At 41.3% G+C, this 24973-nt stretch overlaps 4 protein-coding genes across 14 annotated transcripts in view; 3 read left to right on the top strand and 1 right to left on the bottom strand.

The window, feature by feature from the left end:
- The window catches only part of LOC131344117 (free fatty acid receptor 3-like), a 34112-nt gene extending 30344 nt beyond the window's left edge, over positions 1-3768 (bottom strand). For all 8 annotated transcript variants that reach the window (XR_009203287.1, XR_009203289.1, XR_009203288.1 and 5 more), the window contains exons 1-2: positions 2712-3768; positions 2442-2499 (exon numbers count right to left, since the gene is read on the bottom strand). Coding sequence is in view for 5 of the 8 variants with exons in the window: in XM_058376107.1 (XP_058232090.1) it covers positions 2442-2484 (43 nt within the window). In the remaining 3 variants the exon portion in view is untranslated. The remainder of the gene's footprint in view (positions 1-2441; positions 2500-2711) is intronic.
- On the top strand, positions 1839-6691 carry LOC131344119 (free fatty acid receptor 2-like). 3 transcript variants are annotated; one of them, XM_058376118.1, is made up of 3 exons: positions 1839-1974; positions 4404-5147; positions 5583-6691. In XM_058376118.1, exon 3 carries the CDS (start codon positions 5596-5598, stop codon positions 6562-6564), a length of 969 nt encoding a protein of 322 aa, XP_058232101.1. In that variant the 5' UTR covers positions 1839-1974; positions 4404-5147; positions 5583-5595; the 3' UTR covers positions 6565-6691. The 3 variants fall into 3 exon arrangements, with proteins under 3 accessions (XP_058232101.1, XP_058232100.1, XP_058232099.1); XM_058376117.1 differs by lacking the exon at positions 1839-1974 and adding an exon at positions 4079-4218; XM_058376116.1 differs by lacking the exon at positions 1839-1974 and having other exon boundaries at positions 4114-5147.
- A 1765-nt stretch (positions 6692-8456) lies between these two features.
- On the top strand, positions 8457-11685 carry LOC131344121 (free fatty acid receptor 2-like). The gene is made up of 2 exons (XM_058376119.1): positions 8457-8589; positions 8860-11685. Exon 2 carries the CDS (start codon positions 8862-8864, stop codon positions 9828-9830), a length of 969 nt encoding a protein of 322 aa, XP_058232102.1. The 5' UTR covers positions 8457-8589; positions 8860-8861; the 3' UTR covers positions 9831-11685.
- A 534-nt stretch (positions 11686-12219) lies between these two features.
- On the top strand, positions 12220-21097 carry LOC131344326 (uncharacterized). 2 transcript variants are annotated; one of them, XM_058376529.1, is made up of 6 exons: positions 12220-12315; positions 13816-13868; positions 14058-14387; positions 16167-16394; positions 18378-18501; positions 18582-21097. In XM_058376529.1, the coding sequence occupies exons 2-6, from the start codon at positions 13820-13822 to the stop codon at positions 18655-18657; spliced, it is 807 nt and encodes a 268-aa protein (XP_058232512.1). In that variant the 5' UTR covers positions 12220-12315; positions 13816-13819; the 3' UTR covers positions 18658-21097. The 2 variants fall into 2 exon arrangements, 1 of the variants encoding a protein (XP_058232512.1); XR_009203309.1 differs by lacking the exons at positions 12220-12315; positions 18582-21097 and adding an exon at positions 17784-17939 and having other exon boundaries at positions 12660-13868.
- The last annotated feature ends 3876 nt before the right edge of the window (positions 21098-24973 follow it).

Below are 24973 nucleotides of genomic sequence, written 5' to 3'. Positions count from 1 at the left end.
ACTTGTTTCATGAAGGCAGCAATGTGAATGACTGAGTAATAACAGCAAGTGACAAGTTGACAGTTAATAGCTGTAAGGCATATTTGTTCTGTGCTGCACCACCTCTGTGCTCTGTGCGGTAAGACTCGTGGTGGTGGCTTGTGTGTATACATCAACACGGAATGGTTCTTGTTTCTAACTACTATTCATCACTAGTGGAGATGCAGACCTTTTTATTTACCCCGGGAATTCACCACGGTATTCATTTTCGGAGTGTACATTCCACCCAGCGCTAATGCTAAGGAGGCTCTGTGTGAGCTCTACGGAGCTATTACGGAGCTGCAGAATGTTCTGAAAGTCTGTTCTCCCTAAATTGCATCAGCATGTGGATTTTGCGGTAAGAGGGGCGAACATTCCTGGCACATATCGTGCGGACCCCCGTCCCCACCTCGGCTACTCAGACCACATCTCTGTCATGTTGATTCCAATGCACTCGTCAGACGCACCAAACCGGTTCTGAAACAGGTTAAAACCTGGCCAGCAGGAGCCTTCTCCACTCTACAGAACTGTTTTGAGTGCACTGACTGGAACACGTTCAGGGAGGCTGCAACCAACAGCGATACCACAGACTTGGAGGAATACACTTGGAGGAAGTCCATCACACGCTCAAACCAGAAGCCGTGGATGACCGCAAAGCTGTGTGCGCTGCTAAAATCCAGAGAGTCTGCTTTCAGAGCTGGAGACAAGGACGCCCTAAGCACAGCACGGCCCAAACTGTCTCGAGCCATCAGGCAAGCAAAGTGCGCACACTCCCAGAGAATCCACGGCCTCTTCCAGAGCAGCGGTGACACTCGGCGCATGTGGCAAGGCATCCAGTCCATCACCAACTACAGGCCAGCTCCACCTGCCTGTGATAGTGATGCCTCCCTTCCAGATGAGCTGAACAACTTCTACGCATGGTTTGAGGCACGAAATGACGTGACAGTGAAGAAGACCATCCCTCCTGCAGAGGACCAGGTGCTCTGTCTCACCACAGCTGACGTGAGGAAAACTCTATGCAGGGTTAACCCACAGAAACCCACAGTTAACACCATCATCCCCGTGCCGAAGATGTCTCCAGTGTCCTGTCTCAATGACTACTGTCCCGTTGCACTCACACCCATCATCATGAAGTGCATCGAGAGGCTTGTCATGAGGCACATTAAGAACCTGCTGCCACCTTCACTTGACCCCATGCAGTTTGCATATCGTCCAAATCGCTCCACAGACGTTGCCATCAGCACAACCCTCCATCTGGCCCTCACACACCTGGACAATAAAGACACTTATGCACGAATGCTGTTCATAGACTTCAGTTCAGCATTCAACATGATCATTCCTCAGCAAAACTGAGAAACTGAGCCTGCTGGGCACCAACACCTCCCTCTGCAACTGGATCCTTGATTTCCTGACTGGAAGACCTCAGTCAGTCCGGGAACAGCATTGCCAGCACCACCACACTGAGCACTGGAGCTCCTCAGGGCTGTGTGCTCAGTCCACTGCTGTTCACTCTGCTGACTCATGACTGTGCAGCAATGCACAGTTCTAATCATATCATTAAGTTCGCCGATGACATGACCATGGTGGGTCTCATCAGCAAGAACAACAAGTCAGCATACAGAGAAGAGGTGCAGCCTGGTGTAGAGCCAACAACCTGTCTCTGAACATCGACAAGACTAAAGAGATGGTTGTTGACTTCAGAAGAACACAGAGTGACCACTCTCCACTGAACATCGACGGGTCCAACGTGGAGATCGTCAAGAGCACCAAATTTCTTGGTGTTCACCTGGCAGAGGACCTCACCTGGTCACTCAACACCAGCTCCATCACCAAGAAAGCCCAGCAGCGCTTCTACTTCCTGCAAAGCTTGAGGAAGGCTCATCTTCCACCTCCCATCCTGGCTACCTTCTACAGAGGGACCATCGAGAGCGTCCTGAGCAGCTGCATAACTGCCTGGTTTGCACCGTCTCTTAATTACTTCTACTGATATATTCACTGTCCTAACCTGTTTCTATCCGTCTTTGCACCCACTGTTAACACTGTTTTTTGCAGAAGAGTCGGCGTTATATGTGTTGTTTGTCTGCACTGTCTTGTCATCTTTGTCTTGTGCACTTATGTTGTCTAACAAGTCAAGAGAAATATTAGACAGCACATGCGGGTCATTTCTGTCTGGAAGTGCCGAGCTCTTGTGTTGTGTGAAAACATTTGCCTGAAACACTTTCTGGAATATTTTTTTATTGTATGATTATTATCCCTACACAAAGTAACTTTCATCTGGAGTATCTTTTCGCATTGTTCGGTTGCTCGATATAACAGTAATCGACCGGTATTATCACGATTAATATTGTGCAGCCCTCGTTACATTTTTTACGCACTCATTAAAGCTTTCAGATAAGTAAGGAAGAACAGAAACCGAAGGATACCTGCCAAAATTATGACCAGAGATGGACACGGCAATGCATTCATCTCAGTCTGGACGAGCTAAAACAAAAATAAATAAATAAATAAATAAATAAAAGGAAAAAGTAAACAGTAAACAAACACATTAGTTTCCAGGAACTAACGTCTCAAAGCACGTTATATGCAAAATACATTGAAATTACACACAAAGCAAGGCCTTTCGCGAGATTATATTATGATTATGATCTTATTTCAACCTTCGTTTTGATTAGGAAAACTGCTCATATACTCACTTTGACTCTGACTTTTATTAGCCGTCATGTTTCGGTCGCACCTTGCCCAAAGAGCCACCGCCGTTTCCACCGGGCTCAATCACAATTGCACGTACCGAGCACTACATAGGGTCTGGAAAGGCTATTTCGTCGCGCCCTACGTAGGGCGCTTGTGTAGGGGTTAGCCCTGCGTTTGGGCGTCTCTCTTCCTGATTTTCCAGTTTGGTCTGAATGAAATGACACCTGTTACAAACAGCATAGCGCTCAGGCTAACATGTTTACGTCAGAGAAACTGTTCTGTTCATGATCTGTATGAACATATGAACTGTATTACATGAACGCCTATTAACTTTTTTTTTTTTAGCATTCTTTTAGCCCAAATGTGTGCGCCTGTACATCGTGGCTAAAAACAGAAAGGTTTCATAGAATGTGTATGCATATAGTTATACACACACCGAGCAGGCATAACATTATGACCACTTACAGGTGCCGTGAATAAGACTGATGATCTACTCATCATGGCACCTGTTAGTGGGTGGGATATATTAGGCAGCAAGTGAGCATTTTTCCCCTCAAAGTTAATGTGTTAGAAATTGTGATGGCTGGACGACTGGATCAGAGCATCTCCAAAACTGCAGCTCTTGTGGGGTGTTCCCGGTCTGCAGTGGTCAGTATCTATCAAAAGTGATCCAAGGAAGGAAGTGGTGACAGGGTCATGGGCGGCCAAGGCTCACTGATGGACATGGGGAGCGAAGGCTGGCCCGTGTGATCCGATCCAACAGACGAGCTACTGTTGCTCAAACTGCTGAAGAAATTAATATTGGTTCTGATAGAAAGGTGTCGGAATACACAGTGCATGACAGTTTGTTGTGTATGGAGCTGCATAGCTGCAGATCAGTCAGGGTGCCCGTGCTGACCCCTGTGTGCACCATCGAAAGCGCCAACAATGGGCACATGAGCATCAGAACTGAACAGAAGAGCAATGAAAGAATGTGGCCTGGTCTGATTTTAAGTCACATGGATGGCCGGTTGCGTGCGAGTCGCTTAGCAGGGGAACAGATGGCAGGATGCATTATGGGAAGAAGGGAAGCCGGCGGAGGCAGTGTCATGCATTGTTGCAGACCATGTACACCCTTTCATTACACCACTCAGCCTTAAGATTATGACCACCTGCCTAATACTGTGTTGGTCCCGCTTTTGCTGCCAGAAACAGCCCTGATCTGTCGAGGCATGGACTCCACTAGATCCCTGCTGTGGGAAAGGGTGTGCAGGATCTGCAACAATGCTTAGGTAGGTGGTACGTGTCAACCCCCCACAAGAGCTGCAGTTTTGGAGATGCTCTGATCCAGTGGTATAGCCATCACAATTTGGCCCTTCATTTTTCCGGGTTCTAACACCTCAACTTTGAGGACAAAATGTTGACTTGCTGCCTAATATATCCCACCCACTAATGAGGAGATCATCAGTGTTATTCACTTTCGCCTTTAACAATCACCAGCCATCCTCCATTCTTGAATGCAATATAAAGGTAAATATCATCTTTAATGGAAAAATTAATCTCTTATTCTTTTTTTGCCAATCATGAACACAGACATGTATTCATACTAAGCTGAGTTTTATTGCACATAACCTAGTATTAAGATGTGGAATATGCTGTTATGTAACTTATCTTGTTTTGTACAGAAAGTTCTAACTGGTGTCTTTCTTCTGCAGCCATGCTCTGCCGTTGGCCCAGGCCCGTCGACTGATAAGAAACCTGTTGAGATTCATTTTTTTCATTTGTTTTTGCCATTGTTACTGGGCAGGGGTGGCAGAACTCAAGAAAGTGCATGAGAAAACACTGTATAAAAAAGAGAGCACAAAAAGAGAGCACTTCTCTCTGCAGAGAATACGTTTATTGAATTTGCTTTGTACACAACTCCTCTGTGATTTTAATTTATTTAATTCATTGCCATGTTTACAGTTTCAGTGTACTTTTAACCTTTAACCAGTTTACAGTACCCTGGTTAGAAAATGTTATCTATGTTCATACATCGTGCCAGCTGTTATAAATGTTATAAATACATGTTATAAATAAACAACAGCTCTAAAAGTACTGGCAGCTGTAGTCTCTAGTATTTTACTGTGAACAGTAGAGTACTGTAATGCAAAAACAAAACACACAACTGCCAGTATTTTACTGAGAGAAAATTTGATATCCGGCATCAGATTTCAGTGGAACTTCCTGTACATCCAGTTGGAGTTATCCGAGAGAAGTTTAGCAATATGTCAGGAGCAGTTCCTGCTAGGCAAATATATCACCATGTAAAGCCACTACTAATAACATAATATAGATTACACCCCTAAACAAAGATGCAAACAACCTTGTCTGAAACTCAGTATACCGGACCACGGCTTGTTGAAAAGCACACTCTTTTTCCTAACATAGGAGAGGATAAGAAAAAAGCAAGCACACTGGTAAGAGTCCTTTTTTTAATATTTTAGCTTTGAAAATACAATTTACTACTTTTAAAGTAATAAAGTAATAATAAAGATCCAATACACTGGTCAAAATGGCTGGTCAAATGATTCGCAAACAAGCATTTCTACAGTGTTCACACTATTAATAATGTTTGTTAATATCGATATGCTTAGAATAAATGTCTATTTGTAGTTTAGGTCTTTTATTTTGGCATGTTTTGCAAGTTTATTTAAGTGTAAATGATTTTCAGATCATTTTAGTTGCAAGTAGTTCAATCTGCTATCTGCTTTACCTGTAACATAAGGAGTTAAACTCCTTAAAGTTAACCAAAATTGTTTCAATTTGATTGTTTAGTGGGAATTGAAGCTATAAAACTCAAAATATTCTGACTTGATATCTTGATTTTTCTGTTTCCACTGTTCATCATTTAGTGCACAAGTCATAATGAAGTGGACATACGATCTCAGAGGTTTGGTCTTGGCCGTCTACAGCATAATACTGATCACAGGTCTTCCAGGCAACCTGCTGTCCCTCTACGTCTTAATCCAAAAGGTGAAACAAGAGGCCAAGCCCATTGACATGCTCCTCCTCAGCCTCAACATCTCGGATTTGATTTTCCTCATTTCCCTTCCCATTCGCTATAAAGAGGCAGCTGATATGGAATGGACAATGAGCCACTTCCTCTGTCCTCTAGCAACTTACATCTTCGCGATTAACTTTTACAATAGCACCCTCCTCTTAATGGCCATTAGTGTGGAGCGTTATCTGGGAGTGATCTTCGCTATCAGGTACAAACTCAAGCGGCATCTTCGACATACCATCATCACCAGTGTTATTATTTGGGTGGTCAACATGGCCCACTGCAGTATTGTTTTGTACCTGCAGTACAACTATTCGGACAAAAGCAATGCCGGCGTTGATCCGACAAACCAGACCAGCTGCTACTGGAACTTCACTCAAGAACAGCTGAAAATCCTGCTGCCTGGGCGTCTAGGGGTGTCCATATTAGGCATTTTTATACCCATTATAATCTGCTGCTTTTGCTACATCAGCATCATTCTCAGACTCTCCCAGGCAGACAACATCAAGCCCATGAAGCGTTGTAGAGCCATTGGGCTTGCCATATCCACCCTTTTGGTTTTTATGATTTGTTTCGTGCCCCTCGGAGTGTCCTTTGTAGAAGGTTTCATTGGTTGGTACAGTCCTTGGTGGAGAGTGCATGTCATGCTCTTTAGCAGCTTCAACGCCTGCTTGGACCCGTTTGTTCTCTATTTCTCCTCTAAATCAGTGCAGAAAACATTTAAAGACTGTGCTCAAAGCTTCTTCATGTGGCTGCAACTCCTCCAATTAAGAATAAATCTAAAGGTATCTGCCAATAACAGCTCTGATCAGATCCAGCTGCAAATGACGTGAGCCATACAACATCCCCACACTGATGAGTGAATTCCTCCAACTGTAAGGAATAAAAATCTATTTTAAGAAAAAAAAATAAAATGCAGTGGCTGATTATTTTCCTGTAAAACTATGGGGACACATTATTGACACCAAAATAGACCTGGGGACACCTTAGGGACACCAAAATAGACCTGGGGACACCTTAAGGACACCAAAATAGACCTGGGGACACCTTAAGGACCCAGAATCATACACGGGGACACCTTAAGGACACAAAAATAGACCTGGGGACACCTTGAGGACCCAGAAACAAACATGGGGACACATTAAGGACACCAAAATAGACCTGGGGACACCTTGAGGACCCAGAAACATACATGGGGACACCTTAATGACACCAAAATAGACCAGAGAACACCTAAATGACACGAAAATCGACATGGGGGCACCTTAATGACACAAAAATGGACACGGGGACACATTGAGCACCCGAAAACAGACCTGGGGACACCTTGAGCACTCAAAAAGCAGACATAGGGACACCTCAAGGACAGCAAAATAAACCTGGGGACACCTTAAGGACCAAGAAACAGACCTGGGGACACCTTGAGCACTCAAAAAACAGACATAGGGATACATTAAGGACACCAAAATAGACCTAGAGACACCTTGAGCACACAAAAACAGACCTGGGGGGCACCATGAGCACCCAAAAACAGACATGGGGACACCATAGGGACACCAAAATAGACACGGGGACACCTTGAGCACCTAAAAACACACCTAGGGACACCTTAAGGACACCAAAATGGACCTGGGGACACCTTGACCAGCTGCTTTAATTTTATGCTACAACAATTTATCAGTGATTACAAATGATCATTTAGCAATGAACTATAAACCATATTTTGGCAGTTTAAAGGTGCATTTAATATCATTGTTTGTCCATGGTATTACTGCTACAGTATAAACAGCTCTCTCATCTTTTAAAAGCCCCCAGAGAGCTCAAACTAGAGACCTCTTCCATAAATGTTACATAAACATTTGCTTACCAAATTCTTCACCGTAATGACCAATGGACATGACAGCGTATCCAAATGAGTGCATTTACTATTAATTGCAGACGGAAATAATGTCCCAGGCATGCTGTTAAACCACCCACTGATTAGAAAAATTTAAGAGCGTCGTTTCCATGAATCGGCTCCTGTATTTGTACAAACCTAGCTCTGACGATTTAATGTTTATTGCAATACTACAGCAGTGTATGGTATTATGACTGACATTATGAATGATTTTTTTTTGTTGCTCAGTCGATGAGAAAGCATCCAGCTTCCAAACATGTGCATCAATACACCTGCTAACTCCTAATTACAGTATATTCCTTTAATACACATAGTCCTGACTTTTCAAGCAAACACCGAGTCACAGAAACTTATGGGACGATAATAGCTGGAAGGTACTTCCTGTAACGAAAATACGTAACCTCGTGAATTCGTTAATCATAAGTGACTCGTGACAAATGACAAATTGTTTCACACACATAAGCATAACGAATACACACTTTCGGTTGCTTTGTATGGCAAGTGTTGCCCCACCATTGGATCGTTGGATCTTTTAGCAAAACGCGTAACCTGTGATTATTCGAGTAATATCTGTAATATTTTAGATGCTTTGAAATACCACAGTGGATTGAATAACAAAGCGTAATAGCCGTTTGTGGACATGGTCAGTTTCCTGGTTTTCCACCAGGCTTCTCTAGCAGAGAGAGAAGTTTATGAAGTATCATTAAGTCCATCAGCTAGGCAAATACATACAAATATCATAGTAAAACACGTTTGCATGTAATACACAACATCAATTCATACAATACACTAATAAACATAGCCAGACAAAAGAGGATCAGTATGTTAGTCGGGTGCTTGCTGTAGAGAGAATGACTTGTACAATGGTTTAGGCAACAGGCTGATTAACTATTTATTTTTTTTGTTCGCTAATTTGTTTTCTGGAAGAACACAGCGCCTAGGAGACAGCACAAAAATCTTGGTAAGATTTCGTTTGCTGTTTTAAAAAAGACTGATACGTCATTTCTAAAATGTTCACTGTCATATTGATTTGCTTTGAATAAGCTGACTGCTTTATTAACAACAGCTGCACTAACTAAACAACCCGTACTATACAAGCATAACGTTCTGTGTGGTTGTTTCGTTAGCAATTACTTTGTATATTTGCAGTCGTCAAAATTATTTAAGATATCGAAGTGGCTATCGAAGCTAGCAAACTCAAAACACCTGACTTTGTTTTCATTATTATTAGTCATGATGATCTGGGACGAGACAGTCAACACTTTGGTCTTGATCGTCTACTGCGTAACGCTGATCACAGGTCTTCCGGGCAACCTGCTGTCCTTCTACGCCTTCGTCAAAAGAGTAAAACAAGAGGCCAAACCGACTGACGTGCTCCTCCTCAGCCTCAACATCTCGGATTTGATTTTTCTCTCGTTCCTCCCCATTCACATCAAAGTAACCGCTGAAAGGGAATGGAACATGAACTATTCCCTATGTCCCCTAGCAACTTATATCTTCTTGATTAACATCTATAATAGCACCCTAACGTTAACAGCTATTAGTGTGGAGCGCTATCTGGGAGTGGTCTTCGCCATCAAGTACAAACTCAAGCGACATCCTCGATATGCTGTGATGACCAGTGTGGTCATTTGGGTGATCAATTTGATCCACTGTAGCATTGTTTTCTACATGCAGTACAAATTTTCAGATGGGGAAAAAGCTGGCCTGGATCCGATCAACCATGACACCTGCTATTGGAATTTCACCGGAGAACAGCTACACATCCTCTTGCCTGAGTGTCTCGGGGTCTCCATAGTGGCCATATTTATACCACTGATAATCTGTTGCTTTTGCTATATCAGCATCATCCGCATCCTCTACCAGCTAGACAACATCAAGCCAATGAAGCGTTACAGAGCCGTTGGGCTTGCTATGTCCACCATACTGATTTTTCTGATTTGTTCGTTGCCCTTCGGTATTACACATGTGTACGGTTTCATTAAAAATGAAAGACCTATTTGGCGAGTGTACGCCCTGCTCAGCAGCAGCATCAGTGTCTGTCTGGACCCAATTGTATTCTATTGCTCGTCTAAAACACTGTATAACACGTTTAAGGACTGTGTGCCAAGACTCTATATGTGGCTGAGATGTTTGGTCACCAATAACAGCTCTGATCAAACCCAACAGGATAGCACAATCTTTGATCACAGTGAGACATAAAACACTTCAAAAGCTGCTGATCTCCATGGATTTTCACACAAATCAGTCACACGCAATAGAGAAAAAATAGAACAATAAAAGAAAAAAGAAAAAAACAGCGCACAAACAGCAGAAATGTTTCCTGAATGAAAGATGTCAGAGGTGAATTGTCAGAGTGCCTGGAGCTGACAGAAACCTACTGTCACTCAATTAGCCATTCTTTGCAACCATGGTGAGAAGAGGATTCATGTCACACACATCATTCATGTCACAGGCCCAGCACATCCGAACTTGACGTGGATGAGCTACAACAAATGAAAACCACATCAATTTCTACTCCATCAGGCAAGAACAGGAATCTGAGGTGACGAACACACCAAACCTGAACAGATGAAGAAAACAGTCACTGGTATTTTTCTAATCAACTGTCTAGATTACTTCATAACACCTATACTATGTTGTAAACTAACAATATTAAGGTCTGTAGATAGAGTTAGCCAAAAATTGTATACATAATTATTGTTATAGTTGTTGTTGATGATGCTTTATTAAAGAAAACTTCATATTCATAAGGAATGGATCTTTGGCTATATACACAGCAAGTACTGGTGTCGTCTATACAGTCTCAAACAGTTGCATCTCTGAATTAATACCGTGAACAGAACACTTTGCATAGATACAATAGGTTTCATTAGTCAAGTCATTAGCCGCATGCGTGTTAAGGAATCAGTCTGGAAATACAGCTTACACTAGCCATCAGTTATGTGTTTAAAGACTGAAAATATCCACAAATAAAGAATCTACTGTATATACTGTACACCAGTAAACTGACACCGATCAGGCATAACATTATGACCACTTACAGGTGCCATGAATAAGACTGATTGTCTCCTAAAGTGGTCCAAGGAATGAACAGCGGTGAACCGGCGACAGGGTCACGGGCATCCAAGGCTCACTGATGTACGTGTGGAATGAAGGCTGGCCCGCGTGATCTGATCCAACAGACGAGCTACTGTTGCTCAGACTGCTGAATAAGTTAATGCTGGCTCTGATAGAACAGTGACTTAATGGCACTGCAGGACGGGTCAGGGAGGTTTTGGCAGCAAAATGGAGACCAACACAATATTAGGCAGGTGGTCATAATGTTATGCCTGGTCGGTAAATGGTAATGTCATAGAATTGTAAAGTACATACACTCTATGTGGCCAAAATATACTTGTGCCAAATGCTTTCATGACCTCTGTATATGTTATAATTAGAGCCACTTGAAGAGCAGATGCCTGCTGCCTTAATTATAGCAATATAGCAAAATTAAAGGTCCAGACATTTACAGTAAATATAGAATATTTTAGATAACTTTGGTTTATCATAATTGTTCAAAAATAATGAATGCATGTTGTGTTTCAGTTACTCCATTATTCTCCATGTAAACAGGTCACTAGGGTAGGGTGTATGTATACACGTCACAAAACATGCAGGACAGTTGAAAGAGACTGGACAAAAATCCTGAAAGTTAATCCCTGCTGAGATTTCAGGAGTTTTCTGGATCAGCTCAGCTTTGATGCTGATTTTTTAATAAAGTTTACTTTTGACATCAAATCCCTGAGTCCCCGAGAGTTTCCATGCCCTGTATTGCTACATTTTTCTGTGTCTGTGACCTGTGGAATAGTTTAGAATTAAAGGGACCTGAACACACTAAAATACTGGTCTGAATCAAGTTTGAGAACAGGACTGGACGTCCAGTACTGCCCACACTGACCTCACTGATCTGCCAGCCCATACATTAAGCCATGCTGAGACAAAACAGCAGGAACATATTGAAAGCGCTCAGCCATCTGAACAATGGACTCTATTCTCGTTTGCTGCTATTGGTTAATCTGTCTGAAGGCCAACAGAGAAAGAATGAAAAGGAGCACAAAGTTAATTCATCCTGTTTCTGCCAAATATATTTATTTTTATATTAGTCAAGCCCAGACTAAAAACTTTAACATTGTAAAGTGTTATAAAGTGTACTAACTGTAACACTAAAAACTTTAATCAGTGTAGGATAATATTTAATATTAATTATTAATTTATTCATTATTATTAATAGCTACAATATATAATAATGCCATTTATAATTATGATTAATGCATAGATAGAGACCGGGGCGATTCTAGGATTTTCATTTAAGGGGGGGCTCACCCCACATTTTTTATAATAGTAAAAAATAAAAATAAATAAAAGAAAATAAATGTTTCACTGACAGGGAAACTTATTGCAGTAACATTTGAGTACTGAACAAGCTAAATACGAGTCTTCCTGATCGATCGATCTCTCTCTCTCTCTCTCTCTCTCTCTCTCACTCTCACACACACACACACACACACACACACACTTGTCCTCTGATAATCACTTATCACCGTGTCGGTTGCAAACGTCACAAAGCCCCGCCTCTTTACTTATTCAACCGTAGATTGAACTGCGTACTAAAATGACCCGCACCCTGTCCACTTACCATTACTCGGTAAGTTTCATTTAGACTTGTTTACTGCGTTGTAACGTCTTCTAATCTTTTTTTTACACTGCACGCGCTTGCGTACTTTATAAACGTTTACGCAAAAGGTGACAAACACCACAGGTTTTGCGAACTTTAATGCCACGTTAGTTCTGCTGGGTCAAATTAACGAAACTATTTTTTTTTTTTTTGGACCAGGTGCGAGAGAATATTGTGACGTTGTTGAGTTGTTTTTGTTTGTTTGTTTGTTTTCATGGTCAATCATTTACGCGTCAGGCCATTCGGACAGCCCGAAATGTTTCACGCGCTCTGAAAGCCTTCGAGGAAAAAAACCTTAGAGGTTTTTTTTTTTTTTAAAATGGAGAAACTCATTTTATTTACGCATGTTTATTTGATGCCGTGATAAATTTCCAGGTAGATTTATTAATTATTTATTAGCAGAATGAGATTTAGTTTCAACAGAAGGCGTTCCGGCTTTTACCTGCTTGGCACGCGCCTGGTTACATAGAATTTTCGAAACAAATCTTCCCAGAACTCTCAATAAAACATGGAACCGGCACCTTGGACCTTGATTTACAATTATTTGTGTGTGTGTGTGTGTGTGTGTATTGCGATTCTATCTTCTTTCTATTCATTTTTGGTGTCCTTTATATTTAGACACTTGAATATGTACATGAACCTGAGACTTAACACTTTAACACTGAAGGCTAGTTCTATACAAAACAGAACCTGTGTTTTGTGTTGTTTATTAATTATTTAAACTCTGTTTCAGAGTTTTGTTTTGTTTTCAAAGTCAAAGAAGCTTTGTCACTTCAGCCATATATACATATAGCTGATGCAGTCCACAGTGGAGTGAAACAACATTCCTCCTAGACCGAAAGTGCTACACATAACAAAGAAAGTACAGGTGACGCAGATAAACACAGAGCTAAACATAGAGCTAACACTAAAACTATACTTAAGGTGCAAGAAAAACTACACATACAACAGAAGTGCACAGGATTACGAGACAAGACAGTGCAGACAGACAACATACAGACCGACTCTTTGTTTTGTTTTTCAGAAAATATCCTCTTTTAGTGTGTGTATTGTGTGAGGTGACAATAACACGCAGGAAGATAGAAACCGTTCTATCGTCCATAATTGACTCCACCAAAGTTACACTGTCAAGGAACAGTCATGATCTGGAGGCTTAAGATAGGTTTTAGTGGTGGGTGTGTTTGTTTGTGTTTGTGTGCGTCAGAGAGAGCGAGAGAGACAGGGAGAGACGGTGCTTTTTGGACTTTACGAAGGAACTTGAGTTAAAGATTATGGAGCAGAGTTTACTTTATTAGGTGCCAGCATTATCACTCGGTTTCATCCCCAGAGGAGTCTTCTTTTTGTTACAGAGTGTTTGTTGGTGGTTGAGTAGATTTTAAAAAATGAATCGACATTTTTTAAAGCTAACTTTTTGTCACTAAGGCAGTCGTGTTACTTTTTAACCTTCTGCTTATATTTGGACCGAAACAGGAAAATGAGATTTGACCAGTGCTGGTTGACCCTGTGCTTGCTTTCTGTGGAAGGTAAGTGCTTGCTAAGCAGAATACAATGCTAATTAAATACCAACACTAGGCTTTGGTAGTTGGTTATTTTCTCGAGATGCCCTAATTATTAAAAATAATAGATATTATTTTAGATATTGGATATTTAGATCAAATCACTAAACAAACCTGATCATTAAAACAATCAACTTGTTTGTGCTTCCTTTCTAGTACTGCACATGTCTGAGAGTATAGCTGTGAAGTTCTCTCAAAATGAGCCTTTATATGTGGCTCTGGGTCAAACTCTGGTTCTAGAAGTCCAGTTTCAACTACAGCAAAAGGAGACGATACAATTACTCACATGGGAGCTTAAGAACAGCAACGGCGAAGTCCGAGTGGCCGAAGGTCTGACAACATATAACAACAGGACAGCTGTAGGGAAAAGTGGAGCACTTTTGAGGATTAAAGGTGTTGTTGACAGCGATTATGGAATCTACAAGGTCACAGTCACCTCAGATAACGGAGACCAAATGTCCGATTCTCGTCAAGTCCTGCAAATAAGTAAGTAACTTTTAATTTTTTAACAATTAAAAGTGTTTGGTGGCTGCCAAACACAATGGCTGCTGATGATTTCAGTAATGACTAACTCCAGTATTAGGGTTACACCTGGAATCTTTTCCAGCAATGCTGATGATTGTGGCATAGATGCATGAATCAACAGTTTGGCAAAGATGGAAAGAAATCAGCCTCGCTTCTTCATAACATTATTTGTGTTTTACTTGTTGGCGGTCGATTCCCAAAAGTCCACAAAAATCCGCTTTAATATACACAGATCAGGCATAACATTATGAGCAGGTGACGTGAATAAGACTCCTCATCATGGCCCCTGTTAGTGGGTGGGATATATTAGGCAGCAAGTGAACATTTTGTCCTCAATGTTGATGTTAGAAGCAGGAAAAATGTAAGGATTTGAGTGAGTTTGACGAAGGGCCAGATTGTGATGGCTAGACCACTGGATCAGAGCATCTCCAAAACTGCAGCTCATGTGGGGTGTTCCCGGTCTGCAGTGGTCAGTATCTATCAAAAGTGGTCCAAGGAAGGAACAGTGGTGAACCGGTGACAGGGTCATGGACGGCCAAGGCTCATTGATGCACGTGGGGAGAGAAGGCTGGCCCGTGTGATCCGATCCAACAGACGAGCTACTGTTGCTCAAACTGCTGAAGAAGTTAATGCTGGTTCTGATAGAAAGGTGTCAGAATACACAGTGCATGGCCTTTTGTTGCGTATGGGGCTGCATAGACCAGGGTGCCCATGCTGACCACTGTGCGTCATCGAAAGCGGCAACAATGGGCATGGGAATCAGAACTGGACCTCTGAGCAATGGAAGAAGGTGGCCTGGTCTGATGAATCACGTTTCTTTTATATCACGTGGATGGCTGGGGGCGTGTGAGTCACTTACTTGGGGAACACATGGCACCAGGATGCACTATTGGAAGAAAGGATGCTGTCGGAGGCAGTGTCATGCTTTGGACAATGTTCTGCTGGGAAACCTTGGGTCCTGCCCTCCATGTGGATGTTACTTTGACACGTACCACCTACCTAAGCATTGTTTCAGACCATATACACCCTGTCATGGAAACAGTATTCCCTTGATAGCTGTGGCCTCTTTCAGCAGGATAATGCGCCGTGCCACAAAGCAAAAATGGTTCAGGAACGGTTTGATGAGCACAACAACCAGTTTGAGGTGCCTACAAATTCCCCAGATCTCCGTCAATCAAGCATCTGTGGAATGTGCTGAACAACCTAGTCTGATCCATGGAGGCCTCACCTTACAGGACTCCTCTTGGTGCCAGATACCACAGCACACCTTTAGGGATCTAATGGAGTCCATGCCTTAATGGATCGGGGCTGTTATGGTAGCAAAACACAATATTATGTTATGGCTGATCGGTGTATTTCCCAACTAGTAATCTGACATGGATGCTAAAAATGAGTCTCACTGTCTATTTAATCTTTGAGTGATGTCAAGCTTTGCTTTAATCTTATAATAAAAAAAAAAACACAGGCTCATCCCAGCCCTGCTGGCTCTTTGCTCTTACTGAATCCATGTTAGACTATGGGAAAGCACACCTCATTTGTTTTATGTAAACTCCCCAGTGCTCTACTCGTTCAGCAAGTAAGACAAGGCACAAACTAAGACTTTCGTTTTGCTATAACCTGAGGAACCCTGAAAACCATGGGGTTGTGTGATGTCATATCCATACAACAGATTACAACATATTTAATTGCATGACAGTCTCTTTAATCCTCCTTAATTGTTCTCTTTCTCCATGCACACAGCAAATCCTCCAACCGCTTCTCTTTCCATGCACTGTAGCGTCGCGGCTCAGGGAGCACAATGGGACAGTCCTAGCTTCTTATGGTACGTGGATGGTGTCAAGGTCACCAATGAGACTGGCGAGATATCGGAAGAAGGCAGCTTGCTCCGCTTGGTCAAACTAGGCCACAACTACACCTGCATCGCGAGCAGCAGTCAGGGGACAAGCCAAGCACAAGTGCACAGGATAGGTAAAATCTAAAGAAACAAATTGCTTGTTTCCTTCTCTGCGTCGTCTCTGTCTGTGTATAGGTGTTGGTGAAACAAAGCTGATTAGTTTAGCCAGAGGGATCAAGCAGGATCAAACCTATTTATAGAGTCTGAGCAGTAAATTCAGTGCTCCACACATTTCTTACAAAACAATAGACACAAATTTAATTACATTTGAAGAGTGGTTGAACACTGGGTGTGGTACAAGGCGACTATGTTTAGACTGGTTAGGTTTCCTTTTATACAGAGGCACTAGATGTTTTCTGTTGAGATTCCAAAAATGCTCTGTATAGATTTGTATTTCACATGGCGCTGAAGTTGTTGGATCAGATCCATCCCTGGACATATTTAGAAAGAATTCGTGTATGTTTTGCCCTCACATGCAACTACGTAAGTAAGTTTTAGTGATGAAGTGAAAACAGCCATTTTAAAATACTTGCTCGCAAATACAGACCTGTATATCGATGTCTTGTTTTTAGTGTTTCAGATAGTCTCTGACAGCATGAGCCTGTTGATTCGATCTAACTAGGTCTTTAAATAAAACAGAGCACCTTATTTGCTTTATGGAAATCTCCCAGTGCTCTCCCCAGTCAGGCACAGAATGAGCGCAGAGTAAGATTTGCATGCCTGCCGAAGTGGAAAACCATCAAAGCGCTGATGTGGCACAATGCTCACGTCATGTACCCTATTTATATTTACTTATATATTACATTAGGGCTGAGGTTCAAGGAGTTGACTATATACTATACATCTGAAGCGCAGGATAATCCTGAACTGACCCTATCACCACCAGACACCAGCTCACAGGGCCAATTTCAATTTATCTTCACTCAAATTCTTCAGTGACACTCGTCAGATAATAGCCCTGAAATATAACTCTTTAGAGCTGGTGCCTTATTGTGAATGTTCAGGAACTATAGATCGTCGTAATATCCTTACGTCGTGTTACTCCTTATATTTCTTTACTGGAACCTTTTCCTTATCAGAGATGTTTTTCTTTACTTGTGAAATAATGTTTTTAACCCATACAGTGTCTATTTGATGTCCTGTGAGTTAGCTATTACTATAGATAACCTGCTATAAGGAGCACATTAATATAAACATGTGATTTGCTTGGCAGACGTCCTGTTCTAGAAAATTGTAGCACTGTAGTCTAAAGCCTAGTAACTAGCATGACAATAAACAAGCTTTGTGGTATGGCAATACGGTGCTTACTAGGAAGTGAAGGATCCTACACTGTATTGCCAAATGTTTTGGGACACCCCTCCAAATCATGGCCACAGGTGTATAAAATCTTCAGCATACCAAAAAGACATTTTGGACAATGAAATTGTTCCTCTTCTTCCTGTTCCAACATGACTGCACACCAGTACACAAAGCAAGGTCCATAAAGACATGGATGAGGGAGTTTGGTGTGGAGGAACTTCAGAGTCCTGACCTCGACCCGACAGAATTAGAGCGGAGACTGTGAGCCACACCTTCTCGTCATCAGTGCCTGACCTCACAAATGTTCTTCTAGAGGAATGGTAAAAAATTCCCATAAACACACTCGTAAACCTTGTGGAACGCCTTCTCAGAAGTGTTGAAGCTCTTATAGCTGCAAAGGGCGGGCCAAATCCATATTAAACCCATGGATTAAAAATGGAATGTCATTAAATTTCATGTGCATTTAAAGGAAGATGTCCCAAAACGTTTGGCAGTATAGTGTATCTTGAATATCTAGGTCACAAATAAAAAGCTTATTGAAATTAGCTAGCTGACTAACATGACACAAAGCCACTAAAGCAGCTAAATGGTTAGTTAGCTTGGTAGTTAGTGATTATCATTGGCTAAGCAACATTCGCTATAGCTTAAGGGCTTAAAAATAGAGTGGAACTAGAAAGATGATTAGATTAGGTCCATAGGATTGAAAAGGATGTTAACTCACTTGATTCAATTGTTTTATTCTCTTGAACTCAACCCAGGACCACCAACACCATCACCATCACCACCACCAACACCATCACCACCCCCGGGCCCCTGTCACTGTACTGGGTTGATTGTGGCTGTAGTCATTGAATCCATCACTCTTGGGCTTTTAATAATTGGGTAAGCCTCACAGGAACATTTTATCCATTTATTTTACATTTAAGTTGGATTTTTGTTCTGAAAGGTGAATGTTTTTATAGGGGATGCGTATGGTATAAGAAGAATAATGCCAGTGGATGTGCGGAGAGTGTGCCGAACACTGATATAGACTTCTGAGCACCTTTTTTTTCCATGAGAAAGTATTGTTATTTATTTTGAAATAAATTATTTATGTATAGGAATATCGATTGTACTCTGACATTCTGTAATCAACTTAAGTGGACATTTTCCTGTACCATGGGCAACTTTACCAGATACACTTACCATACCTTGTAATGACTATTAACTGACTCTGTGGGTAGAATTATTCACCACAGTCCACCGGCCATTTTCTAGAAGTCTTCTGGAACTCGTGGACTGGTGGATTTTGTGCAGTAATTACAACTGTCATGCACCTACATGTTAAGAGTATCTGATAAATCCTGCAATGGTATAAAATGGCCTTAAAATTCATTCAGATATTAAAACAAACACATTTAAACATGAATTTCACTGGATTTTATACGGTCAATCCTAATTATGCATAGTTATTTTGATGGTCTACACAATGTGGTTGCTCTGCTATGGGCATCTGTATTAAAAAAGAAAAAGAAAGGTAACTGACTACATACATCTACTATGAAGGAGACTGGGACTAAGGTCTGTACAAAGAAGGGCAGTTTTAATTGTTTTAAAAGTTTAGGGACCCCTCCAAATTATTGTTGTTTTTCAGGGTTTGGGCTCAGCCCCTTAGATTCAGTGAAAGGAACTCTTAATGCTTCAGCTTCGAGACATTTTGGATAATTTCATGCTCCCAACTTTGTGGGAACAGTTTGGGGCAAGGTCCATAAAGACAGACGAACGAGTTTGGTGTAGAGGAACTTGACTGGCCTGCACAGAGTCCTGAACTCAACCTTTGGATTGAATTAGAGCGGAGACTGTAAGCCAGACCAAAACTGCGACATCTGCCTTTACATGTAATATGGAGGTGGCCCACCCTTGGCAGCTACAACAGCTTCAGCTCTTCTGGGAAGGCTTCCACAAGGTTTAGGAGTGTGTTTAGGGGAATTTTTGACCATTCCTCTAGAAGCGTGTATATATATATACACTGCATATACTGCCTATATATACTGATGCCCTTATCCCGAGCTTTTGTTATTGGAAGTTATTCATTCATTCATTCATTCATTGTCTATACCCGCTTATTCCTAAGACTCCTAGGGTCACGGTGGTCTGCTGGAGCCTATCCCAGCACACATAGGGCAAAAGGCAGGGGTACACCCTGGACAGGTCGCCAGTTATTAGAAGTTATTTATTATTAAATACTAAAACCCTACAAATATGATCTTTAATGAAGGACTACTGAGCACTATATTTTTTTAACTCTTCTTTACATTAAAGTTTTCCAATACATTTTCTTAATGTCCAAATACTTTTTGAGAAGCTTATGGCCAAAGATATAAGGACATCTGAACAATCACACCCATTTACACTATTGCAGAATATCCCATTTTATATCCTCCAATCTCCTGAGAAGTCTTTGTATTGGATTTTGGAGCTAGGTGCAGACGTCTGACATGCAGTCCGCCTTTCAAGCCTGTCAAGCCAAAGTCCGGCAAAAAAACACGGCAAGCCACGGCTTCATAGAGCTCGCTTTGTCATGCTGGAACGGGTATGGGCATTTTGGTTCCGGTACAAAGGAACTCTTAATGATGCAGAGATATTCTTGATAATGTTGTACTGCAAACCTTCTGGTCAAAGCCCACCTATGCATGTGTTTTCAAATAGTAACCATCATCAGAAGTGTCTTTTTTTTTGTGTGTGTAAAATATTTCCTGATTTTGTTTTCCTATTTTTCCCAATGATTTATACACCCATTCCCTGCACTACCACATTTGTTACTAACTCTCCTTTTAATAGTCACGTTCAGTAGAACACCATTCAGTAGAATTGAAATGAAATCTTAAAAGTTCTTCTAAAAGACGCTTTACACTCCTGTGCGTTATGCTTCTTCCAAAAGACACTTACACATACAAAACATACACTCCAGTATGCCCAATGGACAAAGAGGTCAGGAAAAAACAAATTCAAAGAGCAGTCACAGGAAAAGGAAAAGGGACATTGTTCCTAAAACCAAACCCTCTTATTTTCTACAGTATGCTTGTTTCGAACACCAAGAACGTTTTCGTTAAAACAATAGCTTAGAGGTAGAATTCGTTATTTTTTAAACAAATGAAGCAATCATCATTAAATGTTATTGAGACTCTAATTACACTGTAGCACTTGGAGCATATATCTGTTGATCTCAGCGCTGTTTATTTCCCATCTCACCTATTTCGAGTCGCATTAATTATTTAGAGTCTCATTATTATCCACAGCCGCCAAAAGTAATGGAATGTGAAAGTCGGTGACGTGCCTTTTCTTTCTTACCTCAACACTGTGTCTTTTTTCAAAGTGTAATGAATAATGATGTACTTTTGAACACTTTTTGAACAATTTGAAACCACTAATACATAAAATTGTATGGTTTAAATCTATGAAACATAAAATGCCTCAATAAATTATATATTAATTTATACATTTATCTCTGTGGAATGTTTTTAGCAGCATATATGGCTATATGTGTAATTAATATATATATATATATATTGCCCATATATTACACATATAGCCATATATATATATATATACTGCGCATATATTACACATATAGCCATATATACTGCCCATATATTACACAACCATACTGTTAAACAGTTTCTTCCCTCAGGCAATCAGGTATCTCAACAGGGAACTGAGCTGAGTTGGACACACACACACCAAGATCTGATCTCAACAGGAGAACTGAACTGTGCTGGACACGTTCTCACACACACATACATAACACACATGCACAAAAGCTGAGAACTGTGTTCCAAGAAGAACTGAACTGTGCTGGACACAGACACACACACACTAAATTGTCCTGTTTGCACGCACATGTCACTTTTACAATTTCACTTTACATTTTTTATATTAATCCTGTTTACATGTGTCAATTTCATATTTGCATTCACTGTATACACTGTTATTTGCACAAAAGTCGGTCTATATGTTGTTTGTCTGCACTGTCTTGTCTTGTCATCCTGTGCACTTCTGTTGTATGTCTAGTTTATTTCTTGCTCCTTAAGCATAGTTTAGTTTTTTATCTCTATGTTTGTCTGCGTCACTGTACTTTGTCTGTGTTATGTGTAGCACCTCTGGCCTAGGAGGAACGTTGTTTCACTTCACTGTGTACTGCATCAGCTATATATGGTTGAAGTGACATTAAAGCTTCTTTGACTTTGACATAATATATACTGCCCATATATTACACATATAGCCATATATGCTGCCCATATATTACACATATAGCCATATATATACTGCCCATATATTACACATATAGCCATATATATACTGCCCATATATTACACATATAGCCATATATATACTGCCCATATATTACACATATAGCCATATATGCTGCCCATATATTACACATATAGCCATATATGCTGCCCATATATTACACATATAGCCATATATATACTGCCCATATATTACACATATAGCCATATATGCTGCCCATATATTACACATATAGCCATATATATACTGTCCATATATTACACATATAGCCATATATATACTGCCCATATATTACACATATAGCCATATATGCTGCCCATATATTACACATATAGCCATATATGCTGCTAGCATCAAAATATTGTTAACAGGATACTTGGCTTTTTTATTATTTTTTAAATCAATCCATCTCAAGTGTCAAGTCAAGAAGCTTTTATTGTCATTTCAACCATTGTCAGGGTGTGTATAGCTGATGCACTACATAAAGAAAAAATACACATATATATATATATATATATACATACATATATATATATATATACACTATATTGCCAAAAGTATTCGCTCACCCATCCAAATAATCAGAATCAGGTGTTCCAATCACTTCCATGGCCACAGGTGTATAAAATCAAGCACCTAGGCATGCAGACTGTTTTTACAAACATTTGTGAAAGAATGGGTCGCTCTCAGGAGCTCAGTGAATTCCAGCGTGGAACTGTGATAGGATGCCACCTGTGCAACAAATCCAGTCGTGAAATTTCCTCGCTCCTAAATATTCCACAGTCAACTGTCAGCTGTATTATAAGAACGTGGAAGTGTTTGGGAACGACAGCAACTCAGCCACGAAGTGGTAGGCCACGTAAACTGACGGAGCGGGGTCAGCGGATGCCGAGGCGCATAGTGCGAAGAGGTCGCCAACTTTCTGCAGAGTCAATCGCTACAGACCTCCAAACTTCATGTGGCCTTCAGATTAGCTCAAGAACAGTGCGCAGAGAGCTTCATGGAATGGGTTTCCATGGCCGAGCAGCTGCATCCAAGCCATACATCACCAAGTGCAATGCAAAGCGTCGGATGCAGTGGTGTAAAGCACGCCGCCACTGGACTCTAGAGCAGTGGAGACGCGTTCTCTGGAGTGACGAATCGCGCTTCTCCATCTGGCAATCTGATGGACGAGTCTGGGTTTGGCGGTTGCCAGGAGAACGGTACTTGTCTGACTGAATTGTGCCAAGTGTAAAGTTTGGTGGAGGGGGGATTATGGTGTGGGGTTGTTTTTCAGGAGCTGGGCTTGGCCCCTTAGTTCCAGTGAAAGGAACTCTGAATGCTTCAGCATACCAAGACATTTTGGACAATTCCATGCTCCCAACTTTGTGGGAACAGTTTGGAGCTGGCCCCTTCCTCTTCCAACATGACTGTGCACCAGTGCACAAAGCAAGGTCCATAAAGACATGGATGACAGAGTCTGGTGTGGATGAACTTGACTGGCCTGCACAGAGTCCTGACCTCAACCCGATAGAACACCTTTGGGATGAATTAGAGCGGAGACTGAGAGCCAGGCCTTCTCGTCCAACATCAGTGTGTGACCTCACAAATGCGCTTCTGGAAGAATGGTCAAAAATTCCCATGAACACACTCCTAAACCTTGTGGACAGCCTTCCCAGAAGAGTTGAAGCTGTTATAGCTGCAAAGGGTGGACCGACGTCATATTGAACCCTATGGATTAGGAATGGGATGTCACTTAAGTTCATATACGAGTCAAGGCAGGTGCGCGAATACTTTTGGCAATATAGTGTGTATATATATATATATATATATATATATATATATATATATATATACACACACACACACACATATATATATACACACATACACATGGACAAAATTGTTGGCACCCGTCCATTAAAGAAAGACAAACCCACTCACTAAAAAAAAACAAGCTAATAAAACTGGCCTGGACAAAAATGATGGTACTAGAAAAGATGTAATTAATATCACAAGTCACAATTAGCATCTTCAAACTAGTAGTCAGTCAGTCTGCCTATTTAAATGCTGTTTGGTATCATGGTGTACACCACACTGAACACAGAGCACAGAAAGCTAAGGAGAGAGCTGTTTTAAGAGATCACATTAGCAACAGTGGAGGAGGCTCCTTTTATGGGAAAATGGAGCTTCATGTTGCGCAGGGGCATCAAACGACGGCTGGCTATGTGGACGTTACAATGGGCATCTCTCTTGACTGAGGGCCCTTGTATGTGCGGTAATGACTGGGTCTTTCAACAGGTTCGTACAGTTCACAACGCCCACCTGATGAAGGACTTCTTCCAGGAGAATAATGTAGCTCTTTTGGACCATCCTACGTGTTCCTCTGGTCTAAAGCCCATTGAGAACGGTTGGGAATGGATGGCAAGGGGATGAACAGCTTGTTTGAGTTTAAATTCAGTTTTCAATAAATTGCCAGCTCTTGTTTCTTCTTTTGGCATTTTGAAGCAGTACTTACAACCAGGTGAAGCGAATAAGACTGATGATCTCATCATGGCACCTGTTAGTGGGTGGGATTTATTAGGCAGCAAGTCAACATTTTGTCCTCAAAGTTGATGTGTTAGAAGCAGGAAAAATGGACAAGCGTAAGGATTTGAGTGAGTTTGACAAAGGGCCAGATTGTGATGGCTAGACCACTGGATCAGAGCATCTCCAGAACTGCAGCTCTTGTGGGGTGCAGTGCTCAGTATCTATCAAAAGTGGTCCAAGGAAGGAACAGTGGTGAACCGGTGACAGGGTCATGAGCGGCCAAGGGTCATTGATGCACGTGGGAAGAGAAGGCTGATCCGATCCAACAGACGAGCTACTGTTGCTCAAACTGCTGAAGAAGTTAATGCTGGTTCTGATAGAAAGGGGTCAGAAAAAGGGACAGCAAAAGAGGGACTAACACAATATTAGACAGGTGGTTATAATGTTATGCCTGGTTGATGTAGATAGATAGATAGATAGATAGATAGATAGATAGATAGATAGATAGATAGATAGATAGATAGATTTCCATGGCAACACTGGTATGATTAAAAAA

This window comes from Hemibagrus wyckioides, linkage group LG23, assembly GCF_019097595.1.
Source record: "Hemibagrus wyckioides isolate EC202008001 linkage group LG23, SWU_Hwy_1.0, whole genome shotgun sequence".
NCBI lineage: Eukaryota > Metazoa > Chordata > Actinopteri > Siluriformes > Bagridae > Hemibagrus > Hemibagrus wyckioides.
This window is presented reverse-complemented; position numbering and strand designations above follow the sequence as displayed.

Coding starts and splice junctions, on each gene's coding strand:
- LOC131344119 (XM_058376118.1), top strand. CDS start 5,596: ATGAAGTGGACATACGATCTCAGAGGTTTGGTCTTGGCCGTCTACAGC.
- LOC131344121 (XM_058376119.1), top strand. CDS start 8,862: ATGATGATCTGGGACGAGACAGTCAACACTTTGGTCTTGATCGTCTAC.
- LOC131344326 (XM_058376529.1), top strand. CDS start 13,820: ATGAGATTTGACCAGTGCTGGTTGACCCTGTGCTTGCTTTCTGTGGAA. Junction 13,869..14,057: donor GTGCTTGCTTTCTGTGGAAG/GTAAGTGCTTGC, acceptor CTTCCTTTCTAG/TACTGCACATGTCTGAGAGT. Junction 18,502..18,581: donor CTTGGGCTTTTAATAATTGG/GTAAGCCTCACA, acceptor ATGTTTTTATAG/GGGATGCGTATGGTATAAGA.